Source organism: Chelonia mydas, chromosome 11 (genome assembly GCF_015237465.2).
Source record: "Chelonia mydas isolate rCheMyd1 chromosome 11, rCheMyd1.pri.v2, whole genome shotgun sequence".
NCBI lineage: Eukaryota > Metazoa > Chordata > Testudines > Cheloniidae > Chelonia > Chelonia mydas.
In genome coordinates, this window is record NC_051251.2 from 12,576,977 (window position 1) to 12,600,299 (window position 23,323).

The 23,323-nt window shown below is 45.4% G+C and overlaps 1 protein-coding gene across 7 annotated transcripts in view; it reads left to right on the forward strand.

Moving 5' to 3' along the window:
- The window catches only part of KALRN (kalirin RhoGEF kinase), a 746,508-nt gene that overhangs the window by 705,189 nt on the left and 17,996 nt on the right, over window positions 1–23,323 (forward strand). For 6 of the 7 annotated variants that reach the window (XM_043525781.1, XM_043525782.1, XM_043525785.1 and 3 more), the window contains 3 exons: window positions 351–410; window positions 21,067–21,094; window positions 22,248–22,419. In XM_043525781.1, the coding sequence (XP_043381716.1) occupies window positions 351–410; window positions 21,067–21,094; window positions 22,248–22,419 (260 nt within the window). The remainder of the gene's footprint in view (window positions 1–350; window positions 411–21,066; window positions 21,095–22,247; window positions 22,420–23,323) is intronic. The other variant, XM_043525784.1, reaches the window with a different exon arrangement.

The following is a 23,323-nucleotide window of genomic DNA, read 5'->3' on the forward strand; positions in this document are numbered from 1 at the left end:
GAGAATTTGCAACAAACAAAACCCAGGTTTGCACAGATATAAAATCTTTACAGAAGATGTAAGGTAGCCAAGAATCCAGACTCAAAGAAGTAGCTGGTCTAGCTTGGCAGACAAACTCTTCGTTCTATGGCTTTCTTTGCTATTTTTTTTTATTGCCTAAACAACTGTCGCAAGATCATTACCTCTCCTTTCGCAAAAGCATGTTGCTGACTTTTTCTGTTTTTAAAGCATTTCCTTTACCAGTACACACTTTCATGCTGCTCGCAAGTCGGCTGCTGCTGCTCACGCAGCCTAACCAATTTCTATTCTAACCTTTTACTTCTTTCTTCCTCTTCATGCTGCCAAACAAGGAGACCAACAGCTCCGAGGAATCAGAGTGTGATGACCTTGACCCCAATACTAGCATGGAGGTACAGACAACCATTGTGATATTCTTTTCCAGAGAATATGTACCATTCTTTTAAATGCTTGTGTCCATACAGTACATGGATATACACTTAAATTCAGGATATCATACACAGACTGCCAGCTCTGTTTTATTGAGAACCTACTTTTGAGGGGGGAGGGGTAGCTCAGTGGTTTGAGCATTGGCCTGCTAAACCCGGGGTTGTGAGTTCAATCCTTGAGGGGGCCATTTGGGATCAGGGCAAAAATTGGGGATTGGTCCCGCTCTGAGCAGGGGGTTGGACTAGATGACCTCCTGAGGTCCCTTCCAACCCTGGTATTCTATGATTCTACTTGGAGTTTGGGCAAATGTTGGGGGTGGAGGGGAAAGGGAGGTGTTAAGCCATGTGAGACTGCTGGCCTGAAGGCTAATTTGATTTTTCCTGAAGATATCTCTGATTTAGATTTCCTCAGGTGAGACTTCTCTGACTGAAAGGGTCACACAATTGCCAATATGTGCTGCTCTATTTCCATTTTATATTATTAAGATGGTGGGTTTTATGTTGAACTGCTCTAGCTAGGCTAATGTTGAAATCCGCTATGGCCAATGCTATTGTACTGACCGCATAGATTGATTGATACTTTCCAAAAAAAATAATGTTGATCCAGCACTTAGGTATCAAAAGTCCAGATTAAATTTGGTCGGTCTTGCAGCAAGTAGGCTTTTTTAAACAGGAAGCTACAGTTGCATGGAAGTCTAAATAGTGCACGGCGGTGCTAAGACTAACTGCACTATACTGGCCTTTATTTCAGGGAAGGCTGAGATTGATAAGTAGACCTCATTTGGTGTCTTTGCTCTAGTTTTATTCCAATGTAACTCAGTTAGCTTGAGTGGAGATATCCCTGATGCGCACCCATGTCAGAGGAAAATCAAATTAGAGTTTAAGAACTCTAGACCTTAAAAGGAAATAATCTGTATGATAGCAACAGCTAACCACCCCAATGTATCAAGCACTATACAAACCTTCTGAGAGACCGTCCCTGCCCCCAAAGATTTTACAGTCCAAATAGACAAGACAAGGTAAGGAGACAGACAAGTGATTGCCCAGTGTGTGGTGGCTTTCCCAGCAACACGCTAGGATTAGAATACCAGTATCTGGCCCCCAATAAAGTATATTTTTCATTAGGCCATTCTGTAACTTTTGCATGAAGGAAAAGGTAAGAATCTCCTGTAAGAATCTGAGAGGAAATTGAGATGGACCTGGTCAAATCTGTCACCTTACCTGACCAGGAACGCTTTTTTATTACAGTAGCTTCATCAAACAGATACTTATTGGAGGAATGTAGCCTAAAGGAAATCTTGACTCCTACAGTTTCAAAAGTAGCCTAAGGCTCTACAGTAGTTATAATTCAGGTTAAATTACACTTTAATAGTATATGCTTTACATTTTAAGAGCTGTGCAAACATTACCTATCAGATGCTGTGAGGGTTAGTTATGGGACAAGAAAGAAAAACCACCGTAACTGTTGGCAAGACCAGTATGGGTTTCAGCTGCATGCCAAACTGCTGAGGAGGTGGGTGGGCAAACAGGTTGGCAAGAAACTAAGCAGGCTTCAGGGGTAACCATGCCTGTGTTTCATCAGAACTTCAGTGAAATTGGACAATTTTCCATAAAATGGCTCAACCTGCTATAGTAATATACTCTGGTAAAGAGAAGTTCTTAACAACGGACCCAGAGAGAGGACAGGGGATGGTGACGGGCTCACTCAGCCCAGGTGCTACCCAATGACCAGGTGGGGCATGATAGGTCCTCTTCTCTTCTGGCTTCCCTGTTTACAGCTGCCCAGATCCCGTGGTGATCTGGCCTTTCTGTGTGTCAGCCCTCCAGCTAGGTCACGCATTTTATGTCCGCCCCTTTTGGACTTGTAAAGTCAACCAATGGGCATAGCCCTCTGGGTCTACCCCTGGGTTGAGGTTTCAGGGTCTTCTCTCCCATAGACTCCCCATATAAGGGGTTCCAAAGGCAGAAGTGGATCCCTGAGGAGTTAGAGGAACCTGGCCCCACCCTCTCCACCAGGTTCTAATCCAGGGACCAGGGTAGGTGGCTATGTCCTGCACTTCCAAAGTGCTATACTGCTCCTCCCTGGATCACTTCCTACCCACCCCTCTTCCAACGAGTAAAGTGAAGACCTCAAATAAGGGGAAATCAAAGTCTCAAACCTTCTACAACTCCCAAGCCTCTTTCCTTTGAGTTTAGCCACACTGGAGTCAGGCCTCAGGAGCTCAGAATGTAGGCCTGCTGCCCTGCTCCCCTTTTGACCTCCTCCAAACCAGGCATACTTTGAAGGTGTGGCAGCGTGGGACTACCTGGGCCCAAAGTAGCTGCTTAACCCCTTCCTTACTGTTGCAGGGTTTGTATGCCCTGTCACATAGAATATCAGGGTTGGAAGGGACCTCAGTAGGTCATCTAGTCCAACCCCCTGATCAAAGCAGGACCTAATCCCCAACTAAATCATCCCAGCCAGGGCTTTGTCAAGCCTGACCTTAAAAACCTCTAAGGAAGGAGATTGCACCACCTCCCTAGGTAACAGAGTAGCAGCCGTGTTAGTCTGTATTCCCAAAAAGAAAAGGAGTACTTGTGGCACCTTAGAGACTAACAAATTTATTTGAGCATAAGCTTTCGTGAGCTACAGCTCACTTCATCGGATGCATTCACATTCCAGTGCTTCACCACCCTCCTAGTGAAAATTTTTCCTAATATCCAACCTAAACCTCCCCCACTGCAACTTGAAACCATTACTCCTCGTTCTGTCATCTGCTGCCACTGAAAACAGTCTAGATCCATCCTCTTTGGAACCCCCTTTCAGGTAGTTGAAAGCAGCTATCAAATCCCCCCCTCATTCTTGTCTTTTGCAGACTAAATAAGCCCAGTTCCCTCCGCCTCTCCTCATAAGTCATGTGCTCCAGCCCCCTAATCATTTTTGTTGCCCTCTGCTGGACTCTTTCTAATTTTTCCACATCCTTCTTGTAGTGTGGGACCCAAAACGGGACACAGTACTCCAGATGAGGCCTCACCAATGCCGCATAGAGGGGAATGATCATGTCCCTTGATCTGCTGGCAATGATCTTACTTATACAGCTCAAAATGCCATTGGTCTTCTTGGCAACAAAGGCAAACTGTTGACTCATATCCAGCTTCTCGTCCACTGTAATCCCTAGGTCCTTTTCTGCAGAACTGCTGCCTAGCCATTCGGTCCCTAGTCTGTAGCAGTGCATAGGATTCTTCCGTCCTAAGTGCAGGACTCTGCACTTGTCCTTGTTGAACCTCATCAGACTTCTTTTGGCCCAATCCTCTAATTTGTCTAGGTCCCTCTGTATCCCATCCCTACCCTCTAGCATATCTACCACTCCTCCCAGTTTAGTGTCATCTGCAAACTTGCTGAGGGTGCAATCCACGTCATCTTCCAGATCTTTAATAAAAATATTGAACATAACTGGCCCCAAGACCGACCCATGGGGCACTCCACTTGATACCAGCTGCCAACTAGACATGGAGCCATTGATCACTACCCATTGAGCTTGACAATCTAGCCAGCATTTTGTCCACCTTATAGTCCATTCATCCAGCCCATACGTTAACTTGCTGGTAAGAATACTGTGGGAGACCATATCAAAAGCTTTGCTAAAGTTGAGAAATAACACGTCTACTGCTTTCCCCTCATCCACAGAGCCAGTTATCTCATCATAGAAGGCAATTAGGTTAGTCAGGCATGACTTGCCCTTGGTGAATCCATGCTGACTGTTCCTGGTTACTTTCATCTCCTCGAAGTGCTTCAAAATTGATTCCTTGAGGACCTGCTCCATGATTTTTTCAGGGACTGAGGTGACGCTGGATACTTTCCCCCATCAAAACAGGGCCCAGGGTACTGTCCTCAACAAATGGTTCTCTGCCCTTTGTGGGGGGAAAGGAGGAATCTGCATTTTGCTGAGCTGCTCCACCTTTTATGGAGTACCTCAAAGTTGTATGGTTGTAGCACTCTTGAAGGATTGGTGTCTTTCATGGAGCTTGATCAGTCACTTAGAGAAATGTTCCCTTAGATACTATTTTTTTGGAGGCATCCATAGCCCACTTCACAGCCAAGCGTCCTTCCAATGACTGAGTAAATTTCTTCCTGAGGGAACCTCTTTTGACTTTTATGCAGAGGACTAGGCATTCTTCTCTGTCTGGCTGCTTGGATTCCTGCTTCTGAAGCGTCTGCCAGCATGATAAAGGGTTTTGAAAAACCCAGGTTAAGGAGTACCATTCTTAGCAGAGGTGACCATTTAAGGTTCTAAATGTTGCATCACAGACTTCTGTCCAGATAATCTTTTGGGGACAACTGTCCAACTGGGGACAATTGTTAGCTCTGTGACTAATGGCTGGAATTGGGCTGTCCCTACTATATAGCCCAGATACATGACCTCTTAGTTCCCCATCTTGCATTTAGCCAGATTCACCATGAGCCCTATATCTGAGGGCCTGCAGCATGGCTGTGATCTTCATATGGGGTTGCCCCAGTTCTGCCAATAGATGATATTAAGATGCTGCTGTGTACTGTCCATATGGTCTAAGTACTTGGTCCATAAATTGCTCAAATGTCACTGCTACCCCATGGGGGCTGAATGGTGTAGTGTGGAACTGGTAAAGGCTGAACAGAGTGGTAAAGGCGGTCTCCATTCTCCCCCCTCCCCCCCCCCCCCCCCCCCGAATATAGGTGTCAAAGGGATCTGCCGATACCCTTTTGACAAATCCAGGGTGATAATATATTTGGCTGTTCCTAGGCATTCTAGTAGCTTGTCCATCCTGGGGATTGGGTATGCGTCAAATTTTGATATTGCATTAAGCTTTCTAAAGTTAATAAGCATGTCATGCCATCTGGTTTTGTTACCAGCACAATGGCACTCCTCCACTCATGTCTAGTATTGCTTATTATTCCTCCAGGACAGCTTCTTATATTTTCTGAGAAAAGGGCTGAGGAGTCTCTTGTATCTGTTCTTATTCTGTGGTTGTATGGTACGTCAAGTAGATTTGTCCAGGTAGAGCTGAAAATAGAGGCTAAAGACTCAACCAGACATTATATCAGGGCTTTTTGCTCAGTCTGGAGATCTCCTCAGTCTGTATGATCTCTAAACTCTGGGTGACTGGGGATCTAGTTCAGGGTCAGGAGGATAAGGTGGTGGTAGTTATCCTGCTCTGACTTTGCAAGTCTTTAAAAGGTTAACATGCAAAATAGAGACCCAACTATATCTCCTCTCCTGGCTGTCAGATCTCAGAGTCCACTGGTCCAACTTGTCTTACTACCTCAAATGGTCCTTAGCATCTGGCCAGCATCTTAGATTTCAGAGTTGGTAGGGATAACAGCACTTGGTCACCATGCCTAAAGACACACAGATGGGTCCCTTGGTTGTATGCCCTTTCTTGAGTTGTTTGGACCTCATCAAGTTCTCTTTTGAGAGATTGCCTAAAGACTTAAGCCTCTCATGCCATCTGAAGAACATACTGGACCATGTTTGTGGCCTGGGGCCTCTGTTTCTCCCCAATTCCTAGGGGAAGCTTAGGATGCCATAAGGCTGTCTCCCGTATAGTAGCTCAAACGGTGAGAATCAAGTGAAAGCTTTGGGATTTCTCATATAACACATAATAGTGAGGGAAGTAGTTGGTGAATGGTGAGGATCTGACATCCCAAATTTTTTTACCATCTGTCAGCATTTTGGCAAACCATTCCACTAAGCCATCTGTCTGGAGGGGACACACTGATAAGTTTGTTTTGACCTTTAGCAGGTCACAGGTCAGTATCTGGGTGAATTGTTCTACTAAGACTGGCTCTGCCACCTTTCTTGGGCTGTAGCCAGCGCCAACAGTGGTCCCTTCACTTCTGGGCTACCACCTGGGGCAGGGCCCCCTGTGGATACATTTCTTTGCAAAAGTGATGCTGATATTTGGATATTACATACAAAACCTAATACAAAATAGTCCTGTGTGGCCACTGGGTCGAGTCCCCTGCAGGCAGCCTGAGATGGCCCCATAAAATATGGAGCCAGCGAAATGGCCCGGTGTGTGGCAGGCTGCTGTGCAGCTGTCACCACTTGTTCAAATGTAACTAGAAAAGCCTCAGTCATCCTCTGGTCTCATCTTTGAGTTTCACTGGGATCGTGGGGAGTGAAGATGAGCTCAGTGTTCCCGTGAGGGAATTAGTCATCAGGGGCCACAACAATGTGAGCATCCGATGTCTGTTGGACAAGGCACGGCTGTTGCTCTTGTTGCTGTGCAGCCAGTTTTCTGACAAGCTGCTGCTGTTGTAACTGGAGGGCTGCTTGTTGCTGCTGTTAGGCAGCCATCTGTTGCAACACCTGGTATTGTCATTCGTGTGGTTGCATAGCCTGCTGCGGCTGGTTATGTCAGCCATTTGAACAGTTTCTCCACATCCATCTGTCCGGTAGCCCCACCTGGCATAGTCTGCCCAAATGCTTTTAGCAGATTTGGATGAGTTGCTTGCATTCTCCACCAACTGTGAAGGGGCTCACTTGCCACAGATGCCCCCCAGTGGTCCGGTGGGGTGGAGCAGATCCTCTTCACTCCTGGTGCCCCTGTGGACAGCTGCTCTGATACGACAGTGATCTGGCCTTTCTGAGAGTCCATCCTCCAGCCAGGTCATGCCTTTCAGGGGTAGCTGAACAAGGGGGTAGTTCTCTGGCTTAGGTAAGGGTCTCCCCCGAGTTGAGGTCTTGTTCTTCAGGGCCAATCCCCTGTACCTGTCAGGTTGCCATTCATTTCCTGTAGCTAAAAATACCATTACTCACTCTAATTCACAAAGGTCTCATTAACCTGTAATAAATTCAAATCAGTGCAAGAGCAAAACTGGTGCTGATCTGGGCCCTTAAAAATACCTTCTCATACTGCAATGGAAAAAAAACAAAAAAACCTAGAAGAAGCAGAGCAAGGACAACCTGTTCTTGGCTGCCAGTAGGGTTGCCAACCCTCCAGGATTGTCCTGGAGTTGCCAGGAATTTAATCTTTAATTAAAGATCATTATGTGATTGATTGAAACCTCCAGGAATATGTCCAGCCAAAATCGGCAATCCTAGCTGCGAGTAAATTAAACATTATAGTCTGGTTTTAGTTGCCATACAACAAAGGTTTTCTTAAATCTACTATTCTTCCCCTGAGACAAGTTTCTAGATCATGGGTGTAGGGGAGAGGGGGCACATTTATGCTCTCAGTAGAGTACTGGTGCTTGACATCTCTTGTCCACAGGATTGCCTTGCTTCTTGTGTAGCTATCTTCTTCCTTCACCATTCTGGCCGCTAAACCTTAACATGGAGGGACTGCCTCAGCATGAGTGACTCATTCTCCATGCTCATTCATGTCTTGGGGTCTCAACTGTTAGCAAGGCTCCCACTTGGGAGCATTGTTTGGTGGAGTGGACACCCGAGACACTGAGAGGACAGAGTCCAATAAATCCTTCTAAATTGCTTTCCAAACCACTGCCCATTTGGGCCAGACTCATCCCAGTGCCATCGAGATGAAAAGCTCTCTGTCCAGGAGGGATGCCCTAGCCCATCTAGTCTCCTTGTGAAGAGAGATGTTTAGGAAATGAATAGGCAGTCATCTTGCAACCTGACTGGGTTTCTTCTTCTTTTGTGGAAACTCCACTGACAATGCTACTGCAGTCGTTGTTCTAAAAATGTAGGGTAGCTATAATTTTGCACTGCTCAGAAGAGCTATACTCAAGGCTAAGAAAACTATGTAAACAGGACCCCAAGAGCCTTCTATAACTCACCTCAAAACCTATGCAAGACTACTTGGGTGCAGGAGGGGAATAGGATCACCAATTGGTTCTCATTTAGATTTGGCAGAAATAGTCATATCCTCTCTTTTTGTTACCATTTCTAGAAGCTGGAGGACTTCACTAGGCCTTAGAGACATGATCTAGACACCTCCAAAGTATTTGCATAACTATAAGATTAATATCTTGCCTTAGCATCTCTGCTTTTGTTCAGATTTTTATCCTATGCCTCACTGACTGTTAGCAAAATAGTTTCTCTGGAGACAAGGTGGCCGGGAAGCATGAGCACAGAGTTAGGAATCAGGAAGTCACAAATTCTAAACCTGGATCATGTAGTGTGTGGCCTTTCAAATAAAAGTCTAACACGTAGGAGTGCTAGTAAGAGGCCAATCTTTATGGCAGTGGCGGATTTAGAGTTAGTGGGGCCCTGTGTGCAGGTTCATTTCTTCTTCCCCCTCCCTGACCCCCGGACCCAGCCAAGAAACAGAATATTTTCTCATCCCCCCCCTCAGTTTTTCGTTTTTTTTTTTTTTCTTCCTCCTCCTCCTCCTCCTCTAAGTAATAGGAAGTAAATGAAAATAAAGTGAGGTACCTTGATTGTTGCAGGGGGTCAGACTCTGGGAGGGAGTTTGGGTGCAGGCTCTGGGCTGGGACAGAGGGTTGGGGAGCGGGAGCGGTTAGGGGGACGGCACTTACCTTGAGCAGCGCGGTCCTCAAAGCAACCAGCACACCCCTCTGGCAGCGGCTCCTAGGCAGGGAGGGAACCAGGTGGTCTCTGTGCACCACTGCCCACCAGCGCCACCTCCACAGCTTCCATTGGCCACAGTTCCCGACCAATGGGAGTTGCGGAGTTGGCGCTTGGGGTGGGAGCAATGCACGGATACACCCCCAGGGGCCGCATGGACATGCCGGCCGCTTCTGTGAGTGGCGTGACACGGAGGGAGGGAGGCAGTGCGGGCAGGGAGCCACCTTAGCCCTGCTGCACTGCTGCTGGCATGTCTCTGCATGCCCCTTGGGGGGGCAGGGGGGAGCGGGTCTCCATGTGCTGCCTGGGGCGGGGCAGCACGCGGACCCGCCACCTCCTGCTAGGGGCATGCAGAGACATGCCAACAGCCAGCCGCTTCCAGGAGCAGCATGGGGCCACCAGCCACGGAATGCAGGCTGCCTGCCTGCCTGAGCCCGGCTGTGCTGCCGGCTGGGACTCGGGGGCAGGGTGTCAGATGATGTGTGTCCTGCATTTTGGGGGGCCCCCTGTCGTTGTGGGCCTTGTACCACCTCACTGTTTGTTTCATGGTAAATCCATCCCTGGTTTATAGTGTGGCTCCAGTCAGTTGATTAGGGTTAGGGTTACACATGATCATGCCACATCTCTGCAGGGAAGGAGTCAGTGGCTACTATTATAACCTTGGGCGAGTCACTTCATCTCTCTGCACCTGTGCTCCCATCTGTCAAATGCTGATCATGGTCTACCTTTCAGGCTTTCTGTGAGGATTGTGAATTAGTAATAATTGCTGTGCCATGCTTGGCACATGGAAAGCAATATGTAAAATCTTTATGAGCAATTTTGAAATATGGTTGCCTTTAACTCCCAGCACAGGAGGAGGATGAGTCATTCACAACACCTGTCCAGCCACTTTAGCAGTGCTAGCCAGATCTTGTGGCTTTCAATTTTCAAGTCTAACTTTGCCTCTGTTAACTTAAACAAACAACAAAACCACAAAAAACCCTGGAGTGTTGGAAGCACTTGCTTTTGTCTGGGCTAGTGGGGAAATTTGCATAGACTTTGCAACTAATATATATGTATTATGAGAGCAAATGTAGGGAGCACAAGGTTTGCGATTAACCCTTTAAATATCTATAGCTTCATTATTATGTTCCCTTTGGTCTAAACAATGGTACTCTGATACTGTAGAACTTCTTACCCAGAATATTAACATTGCTCATTTAATAATACTCGGAATAGGCAGTGTATTCTGTGATATTGTACTCTTTGCTTATCCACATCCACAAGGTATATGGACAAAGAATGATGAGGCTGGGGTGAACTGAGATGGCTTCTTCCCCCTCTAGTTCCCCATTGTGGAAAAACTGTAGACGCTTGGTATTATTGTTTCATCAAAGAAGACCTCTGCATGTTCACCTGTTAGCAATGTGATGGGAGAATGTAACCTACCATTAGGAAAGGGGTATAGCCCTCTGTCCGCATGCTTATAGTTCATTGCACTCCAATGGGCAGACACACCCCTTGAGACTGGTGGTTTCTTTTGTGAATCATGTGGACGCTTTCCACACCCAACACGTGTGCTTTGAACAATTACGGGAAAGAACACGGCTGACAGTCTTTATATTTTTTGAGGACAGAGTCCTTGAAAAGTGTCATTTAAGTTAACAAAGCAAATCCTGGTCAGGCTCCTTCCATTGTCAAACCAGTGTACCCCCTCAAGTCAGAAGGCCTGATCTAAAGCTAGGTTTTGTTGGGTCCTGACAATAAGACCACCAAGCTGGGAAGGTGGGTAGATACTGCATGCAGTGACGGATGCTCTAGGGAGAAAGTCAGATTTCTCTGGCTCCTTGAGTAGTTACAGAGCCCGTACGTCCAGCCCCTTCCAGGCACTTCTCTACCAAGGGGATAATGTCTAGGGAACTCTGCTCAACTGCCCAAGCATTTTGCAGGTCAGCATTTTCTTTTTAAATCAGACCTTCACTGTGACAGTGCCAGTTTTGCTATGATGGCGTCTTCAATCTTTTAACACTCTGTCAGCGCTTTCCTTCATAACAAGCTTTGTCCTTTTTGGAATAATGGGAGACTTTTGGAAGTGTCATAAGGCAACATTAGCTCTGCTTTGATCAGCGGAGTTCTGGTTTTGCTGTGGATTAAGGTTTTTTGTTGTAGAATGATTAAGGTTTTTTGTTTTCATTTTTGGGGGGTTTTTCCTTTTTCTTTCCCCTGAAAGCTAGTAATGATTATGAAGGAATCCTACTAAATCTTTTGCTTTTCCAATGATCCTTAATACATTTTTCTTAAATTTAAAAATAAAGGAACAAGAAACATGTTGACACTGGATTCTGCAACCTTCATTTGCAAATGATAGTGTTTGTTTTTCTTTTTAATCTGTTAGACAAGGAAGAGAACAGAGAATAGCCTGCAAACGCTGACCTGCCTGTCCTAGAGTAAACCCTGCCCTCTACTGTCAAAATGAAGAATGACTCCTATTATGACAGGTTTCAGAGTAGCAGCCGTGCTAGTCTGTATTCGCAAAAAGAAAAGGAGTACTTGTGGCACCTTAGAGACTAACCAATTTATTTGAGCATAAGCTTTCGTGAGCTGCATCCGATGAAGTGAGCTGTAGCTCCCGAAAGCTTATGCTCAAATAAGTTGGTTAGTCTCTAAGGTGCCACAAGTCCTCCTTTTCTTTTTCCTATTATGAAGGCTTTTACATTCTGACTTTGTGGGAGTCAGTTTGAAAATGATGACTGGGAAAGTTCATTACTATACTATAGTTTGTTACTGTAGTACTGGAATGTTGGGTTGTATGGATCTGAGCTTCTGTGCAGAAGGGTCAATCAGTAGTTATGTGACTGCTGCATGAGATCCCACAACCATCCTCCTAAGAGAGCTGTACAGCTCACAGTCCATAATGAAGTGTTCGTCAGGAGGGGAATCAAGTCCTTTAATAAATGGACAAGCCACCTGAAAGCTGTTGAGCTTTCCGGAATAGAAATGAGGCATTTTGACTTGCGTTCACACCAACAAACTGGGCTTGTGCAAACAAAAAAATATAAGCACTTGCTAGGATCTCAAGATGTTCAAAGGCACTTTGCTGGGAACTGACTGCCTTATTGCTGCAAATATTTCTGCTACTGTGCGAAGTATTCATACTGCAGGCAGACTTGTACCTTAACCTGATTTTAGTGGCCAAAAAGGTGAATAGCTGTTGTCCAATATCTTAATATTAGGTGCTGTCATAGGCTTTTGCAATGCTTGTCTAAAGACTAATATTAAACCCTAAATTCTTACTATTTCTCTACAGCTGTAGCGTTTGTTACACAGACACACAGTTGCTGGAAAGTTAACTATGTGCCCAAAGGGCTTGATCCTGTTTGGTATGGAGGGTGAACCTTGTCAGTCCCATTGTCTGAAGAAGCTCGCTTGCATAAGCGCTGACCTATTTGGCCTTTGTGCTCATTATCAGAACTACTGGAGAAACATGAGAAGAGTTGACTGCATATTCATCTCATTCATTTTGTTCAGTTTGGAAAAGTCCAGTGAGGACTCAGAGTGTAGTGTGTAGACAGCAAGTGTAAGGGTATGTAATCGTTTACTAATGGCAGCAGGTTCAGCTTCTGTCACGCTTTAGTGTTCGACCTCTCAGCAACATTCTCCATGCTAGGTCATGATAGTCACTGAATCCATTTCAGTCGGGTGTTATGGAAGGTTGATTTTTTTTTTATAACCGTGATTAGCATGCCATTCGCTGACCATCTCATCAAGCCAATAGACGCTTGTCAGATTGTGCTTCCTTTGCTTACTATGGCCCTTGGGGCCACTTTTCTTTGCTATTTATATGAGCCTGCTTAGTTTAATTATAAGGAAATGCAATCTGCCCTTCTATCAATTTTTATAGTTTACTGTTCCACCTGAATCCTACTGCAGTTTCTACTCTGCCCACTGGTTTATGGAGCATTTGGCAATGGATGCGTGACCACTTTACGTAGCTGAATTGAAACACGACAGAAACCCAGTTTATTGGCCGTAAGTAGTTGCTAAGTGATGCTTCCACCCTGCTAATTCTGTTCAATAACGTCCTAATCTGTAAGTACAGTTTACATAGTTTGTGTCAAACCACCCACAGCCTGGTTGTGTATATTAGGTCCACTATTAATGCTTCTCTTTGTCACTTATAACACTGTGCCAGGCTCAGCAAAACAGACTTTAGATAAATGCTCTGGTTACCTTAATATCACGTTACCAGTTTTATTTTAGGAGCCCCACTGACACTGTATTTAGGATGCAGATTAAAATGTAAGCAGCTTACATTTTTACAGGCATTCACCTGGCTGAGCATCTTACTCTTGTTTTCACATCTTTGCTTAGTTTCCTGCTTAAATTACATAGACTCCAACCAGATCTCTTTTGCTGTTGGTCTCTTAGCTGAGATGACCCCAGCCATCCCCTTTGGAGGGGAGTGGCAGGTAAAGTCAATACTAGTACTGGCAGTGTTTAAATTTAAACTCCTGCAAGTATGTCCCTAAGGTTTTGCCAGGATGAAGCCATGTAGAGTGAAGGGTTCCTGTCCACACCTCCATAAATCTTCAGACTAGAGCCCCAACTCGCTGGTATTTACTTGTAAGGCCTTGCCCCTGGGAGGAGCCTGTGCTCCTGATACACGCTTTCAGTCTGTTCTGTCTGTGGCTTGCCTCTGCCTTTCACAGCCTTCTATTGCTTTCTCACTCAAAGGGATATATATTGACTATTACAGGGTTCAAAAAAGAACTAGATAAGTTCATGGAGGATAGGTCCATCAATGGCTGTTAGCCAGTATGGACAGGGCTGGTGGCCCTAGCTTCTATTTGCCAGAAGCTGGGAATGGGCGACGGGATGGATCACTTGAAGATTACCTGTTCTGTTCTTTCCCTCTGGGGCACTTGGCATTGGCCACTGTCAGAAGACAGGACTGATGGGCTAGATGGACCTTTGGTCTGACCCAATATGGCCATTCTTATGATAGCATTATACCCCTAGAGCTGTACATAGAGGTGACCTGCCTGCTGGTCTCCCCAGTGTTCATGCAGAAGGGGAATGTGGTCCGTTGTCTTTACGCTGCCATTCCCCTCCTCTTGGGGAACCCAGGGAGGGTGCTCTTGTAGGACTGCATGCTGGGAAAGGGGTAGAGACTAACTGGGATGGAGGCAGGGGCATGCAGTGCAGGAGTAGGGCTGGCCAGGAGTGTTGCAGAGACTGCACATCTTCCCCCTCAATTCAAAAGCAGATTACCTGTGAAAATGAATGGCCTGAAACTGGCTATGTTCTCTCAAGTGATACCCCCCCCATACATACAGCTTTCGGTCCCAAGGACAGTCCTGGCCATGGGCAGCAATAGAGCTGTGCTGCCAGGCATAGGTGCTGACTTTTTTATTTTTCCTGGTGGGTACTTTACCCTGGCTCTGCCCTCAGGCCCTGCTCTCACTCCACCTCTTCCAGTCCCTGCTCCACCCCCTCTCCAGACCCGCCCCCCTGCCCTTTGCTTGCTCCTCTCCGCCCCCTCCCCCAACACCCGCTCACCCGGTGCTGCTCCCCCCCCCCCCCCCCCGCAGTGCCTTCTGACAGCCAACAAACAGCTGAGCAGCAGCTAGCCAGCTCCATGGCCCCACCAAACAACTGTGGCTGATGGGTGCTGAGCACCCCCAGTTTTTTTCTGTGGGTGCTTGAGCCCCAGAGCCCCACCCCCCGGCGTTAGCGACTATGCTGCCAAGAACAGGGACTTGCAACAGGGGCACACGTCTCAGTGTAGCTGGCCTTGTTTCTTCAAGAGGTCCTCTAACTCCTCCCTGTGATAAGCTGGCATCAGGGATCTCTACAAGGGAATCCTTTAAAGATGTTTCCTCTCAGGACCCTGTGCCTGTTGGTCATTCCATGTATGGGGATGATCCTCTATTCTGGTTAATCAGCAACCGGATACGGGGGTGTGAAGGATGCTATATAAATACACCTTTGTATTGTTCTACTGATGGATTTGCGCTACATGACCATGGCAGCTCAAGGGACTTTTGGCTCAGAACTTAGCTTTCGGTCACGTTCGGTTAGTGAACTATCTTGGTTGGGCTAATCCAGCTGTGTAGTGCCATTTCACCAGCCTGTGTGTCCAGCTCTCTACTACTGATTCCACTCTTCTCAGGGTGCAGAGTTCATGGGAAATACTTTCCAGAGACCCTTTCTTCTCTCTATGCTACAGTTCGTATTTTGCCATCATCATTCTGTTGTCAGCGGAGGGAGCAAACTTCAGAATGGCAGTTGCCCTACTTTCTCAACTCTCTCCACGCATGCTGGAAATAAATGGATTATCTGGTACGCTGACTAAAAGGAGCCAGGAGCGATTTAACTGAGTCCTAAACCATAACGCTTCCTTTAGGTTTGTCACCTGACTTCAACATTGAAGGATCTTCTTAAGCCCAAGGAAACTGTGGACCTGTTCAGTCTACAAACAGAAATCCTGGAGCTGGAGCTGGCTAATGTTAAAAGGGAAGGTGTGGGGGTGTATATGGAGTGGGGAGTTTGTATAGTCCATGGAAAGATAGGGAATTTTACATCCTCCAAAATAGAGCAGACCATATTTACCCTATCAGTGAATCTTCTAAAAAAGATTATAGAAGTGAATTAAAACAGTTTTTTGTACGTGTATGTTTTAAGAGCCCTTCTGTCTTTTGTGCAAGCCACTGTCTCAGACTTTCAGAAAAACATGGCACGCTCCCTGATCAGGGAGAATACCCAACTTACAGCGATAAAGCAGTTTGAAAAGAGTCACATAAGCTTGCCCAAAGCTAACGGGGCAGATTCTCAGCAGAAATAAGTCAATGGTTCTGTCGGCTTATATCAGCCCAAGATGTCTTGTGTACCTCTGCCATAATGACAAAAAGTTACAAGTCTGTTTGGTGGCTTGAAGAAAACACTTGACTCCACAGAAGAAATGTTGGTTTAGCTTACAGTATGTCTACACTGCAGTCATGGGTCTGATTTACAGCTCATGCAGACTGCTCAGGTACTGAAGCAGTGATGCCGTGGCAGCCTGGACTTCAGCATGAAATAGCTGCGCAAATAATTACGAAGGGTTCCAGGCAGGCTTTCACAGGCTCTGCAGAAGTCTGCACTGCCACAAGCTTTTCTAGCTGAGATATGTCTACACAAGTTGCAATCTCACATCCCGATTGTAGTGTAGACGTACTCTGTCATGCAGAGATAGGTGCTGATTAAATTCTAATCACCACCTGCTCCCCACGCACAAGCTTTTTGCAAATAGAGACAGCAAAGTCCAGGGAATAGGAATCTGGACTGTGAGTTGGGGGATCCGGGTTCTATATCCAGTTTTGTCACTGACACTCTTTGCTTCTGAACAAGTAGTTTAATCTTCCTGTACCTCCATTTCCCTGCTCCCATGAGTGATAGCTCCTTAATGTTTTACAAAAGGAGAGGGAATAACATTATTAACTGACCTACTGAAACCAATAGCTGAATCATATGGGGAACACTTTGAATTAAGGATTTATTTGCAAAAATGTTTTTTTGGTCCAATATCACATTTTTCTAAATTGCAGTCATGTAATAACTTACACGTAGGGGATAGGAATTTCAAAAGGCCAATTTTTTGAAAGAGACTTAGGCGGTCTCAGGTTAAGTCTTGTTGAAAGACAATGAAAATTTTACCCGTAGACTTGATCAATGCTATCTAGCTGTAGTAATTTTCTTTCTGGGTACTAAAATATAAAATACCTTGTAAGGTCGTTATTGCAAATGCATCATGTCTCACAAGTTATTAAAGAAGGTAGCATTATTTATTCATATTTTTATTGCTTTAATATCTGAGACATCATAGCTGTATCTATTAAACATTTATGTACAGGAACTCATATGTGACGTGTTAACAGCATTTCATTCTCTTGCTCCCCAATCCAATAAAGGCAGAAATCAGTTTAATATAAAAGGCACTTTAATGGGTGAGTGCAGGGAGGATGTGCAGATTTAAAGTTCCGGAGCAGGGTGGGTATGGAGTTCACTTATACTGTGATTCTTAGGTTGTGTATATTGGTTAAGCTAAAAAGTCCAGAATGCTGGAGCCTTCATGCAAATGAGTTAATGCCCAGATCTGCATATTTGATAGATATGCATTTCTCATTTACATAAACATCCGTACGTGTCCTGAATGTCCAGCTCCTGGTGTCTTAGCATGAAACTTACTCCAATTCCTTTTCTGTTTCCTATAAATGAGAGAAGCACTTAATCACAAGGGCAGGTCTCACCTCCTCTGCCCCTGTGTCAGAGCAGGAGAGAATTAACTAGCATGTACGTAAGTTAATGATTATCCAGGAACCGGTATTAATCCACACAGTAACTGGCTGGCTGCATAACATATGACTCCAGAAAGGAAACCCCCTGATGACAAGCTGCATTGTAACTTCCCCCTTCTCTGCTTCTACAGAACCTAAAATGCATAGCTAGGGCCAAATCTGAAGATCATTGGTTCCATTGGCCTTTGGATCAGGCCCTTTTAGGTGATAGGATGGGTGGCTGGCAGTAATGTGGAAGGGGATCATCTGGCATAACCATCCTTTCCTCTGGGTTGCCTCCCTTCAGCCCAGCGTGAGGTTATTGAGCACATGCTTAGGATCCTCAGTTCTTTGCAAAGGCATCCTTAAATACTTGTCCGAAGATGTGGTTCGGCTCTGAAAAGCTACTTTTAAAATGGCCCCATTGTCTCAGTGATTTCCAGATCAAATCTTCTCTGTTCACAAGCAAAGAGATGCTTGGGGTTTTTTTTGTTTTTCTTTTCCCCCCCAGGCTGAAATGCCTGCAAACTCAACCTAGGAGGAAAAAGTCGAGCCGGATTTGATACTTTCTCATGCATTGCTGCCAATACTAAAGGTTCCCTTTGCCATGTTATGCGTCTGTGGGTTTGCACATTTCACTCAGGCCTTGTCTACGCTAATGTAAGTTACGTTAATTAAGTTACGTAAATTACATAACTTACTTATGACAGGAGACGTTCTCCCATCGACTTAGATTCCACCTCTCTCTGAGGTGGGGTACTGAAGTCAACAGGAGAGTGCTCTCCCATCGACTTATGTCTTCACCAGACCCGCTAAATCAATGCCGCTGCATTGATCACAGCAGCATCGATTTTAGCGCTGTAGTAAAGACTAGCCCTCAATTAACAATGCATGTGGTGATATGCAAGAAGGAATAGAATCCTAGCTCCCCCACCCAGGCCAGGAGGGGAAAAACTCTACAGTCTGGTCACTAAAGTCAGCAGATCTGCCTCTTTATGCAGCCAGGGAGCAGATCTGTCGAGGGAGAAAGGAGCCACAGTTATTTTTCAGAGCAGAACTGCTCCTCAGACATTTCCTACAGGAACCTTTGGAATGTTTCCTTTGCTTTTCTGCCTGTTTTTTCTTAACTGTGTGAAGACAAAGCACTTTAATTTAAACCAGCAGCTGTCCACATCTGATTCCAATTACATGTTTAGGAGTCAGAGTAACAGCCGTGTTAGTCTGTATTCGCAAAAAGAAAAGGAGTACTTGTGGCACCGTAGCGACTAACCAATTTATTTGAGCATAAGCTTTCGTGAGCTACAGCTCACTTCATTGGATGCAACCGATGAAGTGAGCTGTAGCTCACCAAAGCTTATGCTCAAATAAATTGGTTAGTCTCTAAGGTGCCACAAGTACTCCTTTTCTTTATGTTTAGGAGTGTTCACGTCATCCATTAAATGTCATTACTGTCAGAAGGGATGACAGAGCTCTCCAATATCTCGGAGAGACTAATCATTTTTATGCAGAATATATTTTAGATCCATTATTATTAACACGTTCTTTCACGTTAAAGTCAATACTAGGTTTGAAAAAAAAAATCCCAACAGACTTCTTGGATGAAGAAAATGGTTTAAGTCTTTATAAGCTTCCGAGAATGAAAAGATGGGGTCTCTGTTATTTCCAGAATGTCAGAGTGTCAAAATGATGTCCCCTATGTACAGAATTCTAGTTTGTTAGGTACATTATTAGGAAAAGTTTTGGGGGCTTCGCTCCCGAGTATCAGTTACTGACTGTTTCTAGAGTACTAGATGTACAGTACTGGCTTGTATGGATCAATGATCTCATCTACTACAATAAATTTCTGATTCCTATCAGCTCTACCATGAAGGACCAAATTCTGGCCAATGCTAGGAAGTTAGGTAACCCACATCCCAAATGGCAATATATATGCAGCAAACCTGTGTTGGTATGTGCCCCTATTTTGCCTGAGTCCGGGCCTGAGCATGGTCTCCTCCTACATTCTCTTTTTGCTAAGAAAAGAAGATAATGCATGAAGAGCTCTGATGCATAAGAGCATGCTCTAGTCAGCTGCAGAAGTGGGTGTATATGTACCCTGGAGGCCTTCTTCATTTCCTTCTTGCCACTTGCAGTTACACCTTTCTATGCTGAAAATTGAAGGGGGCCTGACGAGTGCTGTCTTTTTACACCTTCTGGAGGACGCACAGTCAGGCAACCAACTTCCCCCATGTGTCTCTGCTGCAACCTGAAGGTTTGCAGGCATGCATGAATGAGCATCAGCAGCAGAATTTAGCCCAAAGGTTGAAACCTTCCTGTGCTATATGCATGTTCTAGCACTTTTCTCACTCTGTGCTATTTGCTATGGAAAGGTATTTGTAAGCCAAAAAATGCTGAATTAATCCCTTTGCCTTTAAAAGATTACCTTTAAACATTACTGTTTCTGCTCTTGAGGCCTGAATGGTCCCAGGGTGGCAATGGATAGACTCCATCAGTGTCACTAGGCTTTGAATCAGACCTTCACTGCACTGATATCTCAGACTGGCACCTAGATAAATGCATGTAAAGATGTTTAAGTAGAGGAAAAGGGATATTGGTGTGTACATGGTGCTGGTACAGTGTTTTACTGGCCTGAACTTGGCTCATGAAGCAACAGTGGGTTAATGAACTTACCCTAAACAAGTGCCAATAAAATCTTCTTACCACTCTTCACCATCATGTATTTTGTGTATGCCAAACTATAGAGAGGCGTTGTTATAGATGTAGCATTGTAAAAATTATTGGTATTGGTTTTGTATCCCTCTGCCTTTAAAATGTAAGGTCGAGTTGCCTCAATTACCATGTTTGGGTCATTGAATGATGAATCATTTCTAATTTTGACTGCATTCCATCATTCTATAAAAGAGCTCACAAATGGCATAACTAGGTGCAAATAATTTAGAAAGTAGAGATGCCCAGAGAGCCAGTGAGATAAGGCAAGATTTTTATAGCCATGACAGGCCATGAGATATTAGACCTTAATGCTGTCATTGGACTGGAATCTGTCAGCCCTGGGGCTTGAACCATTGTAACTGAGAGTGAGGGCAAAGAAGTAAGTATTTTTGTGACATGGGTTACCTAGGGAGGTGGTAGAACCTCCTTCCTTAGAGGTTTTTAAGGTCTGGCTTGACAAAGCCCTGGCTGGGATGATTTAGTTGGGGATTGGCCCTGCTTTGAGCAGGGGATTGGACTAGCTGACCTCCTGAGGTCCCTTCCAACCCTGATATTCTGTGCTCACTGTCCCCCCTTCCCCTCTTTTTACCAAAGCATTTTGGAGATTAAAAGGTGTCTCAGCAGAGATGGGTTAGTGAGCAGAGTGCAGGTGAGATGGTCAAAGGTACATGATAAATGCATTTGATCACGTGTCTATGCAGTTGATCACATGGTGGAACAATATATCACGTGGTTGCAGAACGAAAGGAATTAATAGCATGAGCATCACCACATATGTGATAAAAATAAACTATAGCCTACAGCCTTCAGAGAGTTAGATGATTGCCTGTTGCCTATGCTGCAATTAACACTGAAAAGGGTTATGCTTTATTAAAGTAACAGTTCTTAAAATTTTAATTTGCCTTTTTAACGATGCACTAGCCATTTAGAACTCCCTTATAGATGCTTGCTGTGTATGTTGGTTGTTAGCGATTCCTCTCGTGCTCTCTGATCAGTCTGTCTCTCTGAATTTCATGTCCATTTCTTCAGTTTACCTTGCAGAAGAAAGGTGTTGCTTCTCTATTGTCCAAAAAAAATGAAATGTTTCTATTTCTTCTCATTTTTCAGATAATGAACCCAAATTTCATCCAAGAAGGTGAGTGAAAGACAGCTGTGCACTGCAATGTTTTCCTGCCATGCCAGCAACCTGGATCAACCCACATAAAACAGAACTTCACAGGGTTTAATCATAGTGACTCGCACTAAGGCAGGTCCCGCACTGGCACACTGCCTGAGTAATCTTGGCTAGATTCCAGGGTAATCAGCATGAGGAGGATTCCTTCTGGTCCTAGTGCCTCCTGTCAACAACCAAAGGATCCATGCAGTGCTGAAATCGCCAGACCTGCACTTCCCCCAAATGCCCTTTTCAAAACAAGAGTGTCACACTTCCTGTGAAATACACAGTGCCTGAGCGTTAGCATCTTAAGGGTGGTGGTACAGCCCTGCCAAAGAGGAAGGGTGGAGCTGCATTGACCCAGGAAGAGAACCAGGAGATTGTGCTTCAGGCCAGTGCAGTCTTTCCCGTGGCTGCTCAGTGTGAACAGGAAGGAGCAGGAGCTCACTCTGCGCCATTTATTATGCTGGTATGGCGTGCCATTGTAACCCAGACACCTCCTGGATGTCGTGTTCTGTCCCATCTAGTGGCACCAAGACCACTTGGAGAGAGAAAATGAATCTGCTCTCCAATCTTAGCCAACAGCCAGGTGGCTTTTAGCTCATCCAGTAGAGGCTCATGCACTAAGCTCCAGAGGTCCCCGGTTCGATCCCACACGCCGATGACTGGGGTCTGTCGGTGTTGCACCATCTTCCCCAGTGTGCCAGTGCTATTCATCAGACTGCAGGGACACAGCCCACTTCCTTCTCACCCGTTCTCCAGGTGAGAAAAGAAGCAAGCAGTCTCTGCGCTTTCCAGAGCAAAGGAACTGCTACTGTGGGAGGCCCTTGCAGGTTGGGCTTTTTGCAGGGCTCCCACGCCTGCCAGGCCATGCAAGAGCCATCACAGTCTGGCTCTTAGTGAAGTCGCAGTTTCAGCAATTTCCCTTCCAGCCTCCTGTATCCTCAGCACTTAGTACAAAGGTTTTAAAGGCATCATTCAGGCACATGATCCTATATAAAACCCCACTGTGATTGGTAGGATTAAAAGCTTGTATTCAAATATCGGGTCTAGATGGGGGCACATTTCTTCTGCTTGGCTAGACGGATTTGTGTGTGTGATTTTTTTTTTTTTTTTTTTTTTTTTTTCCCTCCAGTGGCTCCAGAGTTTCTTGTGCCATTAGTGGATATCACCTGTTTGCTTGGTGACACGGTGATGCTGCAGTGCAAAGTCTGTGGACGGCCAAAGCCCAACATAACCTGGAAGGGACCGGATCAAAATATTCTCGACAATGAGAACAGCACAGCCACTTATACAGTTTCATCCTGGTATGTTCATGTATTGGACTCCCAAAGTATTCAGGCTTGTTAGTAGTTTCCCTCCTATCAAACGAGGTGACGGCACCAATCCGACTGCAAGACACATTAAAGACAAAGAAATGATTATCTGAGCCAGCCTGGCGGGCTGCAGTGACAGCACATTATGTATGTCCGCTATGGGGGGGCCAAAGTTTGGGACTCGGGTGAAGTCTGTGGCTCCCCAACCTGGGAATATGCTTCGCCTCGGGGATGAGACAGTGTCTTGTGTGACCCTCTAGGGACCTCCTTCAGCTGTTCCAAGAAGAGCGTGGATGGTCTCTAGGGGAAGTCATAGCTGACTGTGCTTGGACAGAAAGACAGATCATCAGGATGCTGGATGCCCTAAAAGCCCCATGTGGGGAGGGAAAAGAGATTTTTTCCAGAGAGCTTTGCAGTCAGCTTTGGGCAAACCTTGCCAGCTCTGGAGTTTGAGTAGTTCAGATAAGCAGCCTGAGTTCAGATGCTCATCTACAGCTTATCTAAACCACTCGGGAGGACAAAATTAAAGTGGAAATCTCAGGGGAATGAGCTTTCTCGAAAGATTTTTTTTTTTCAGCACTTCTGGTTCTGGCACAGGTGTACCCTGGGAATGTAGAGTCGGGTGAAAATGAGAAATCAAAAAAGTTACTGTGCTCATTCATCAAAACACACTGCCAGGTCAAGAGATCCCCTGGAGACCATCAGTTTTCACAGCTGCCCTTACTCTAACTTGCCCTGCTTGTACTTACTCAGCAGACTGACTCCCTGTGGTATTTAGAGGGGTGATATTCCCATACAGGTGATGTGTTTACATCAGTAGTTCCCTTTTTTCTTCAGAACTGGGGATCCATCTAGTCTTGTTGCCTTGATTCTTTTTTCCCAACATCCCTTTCCC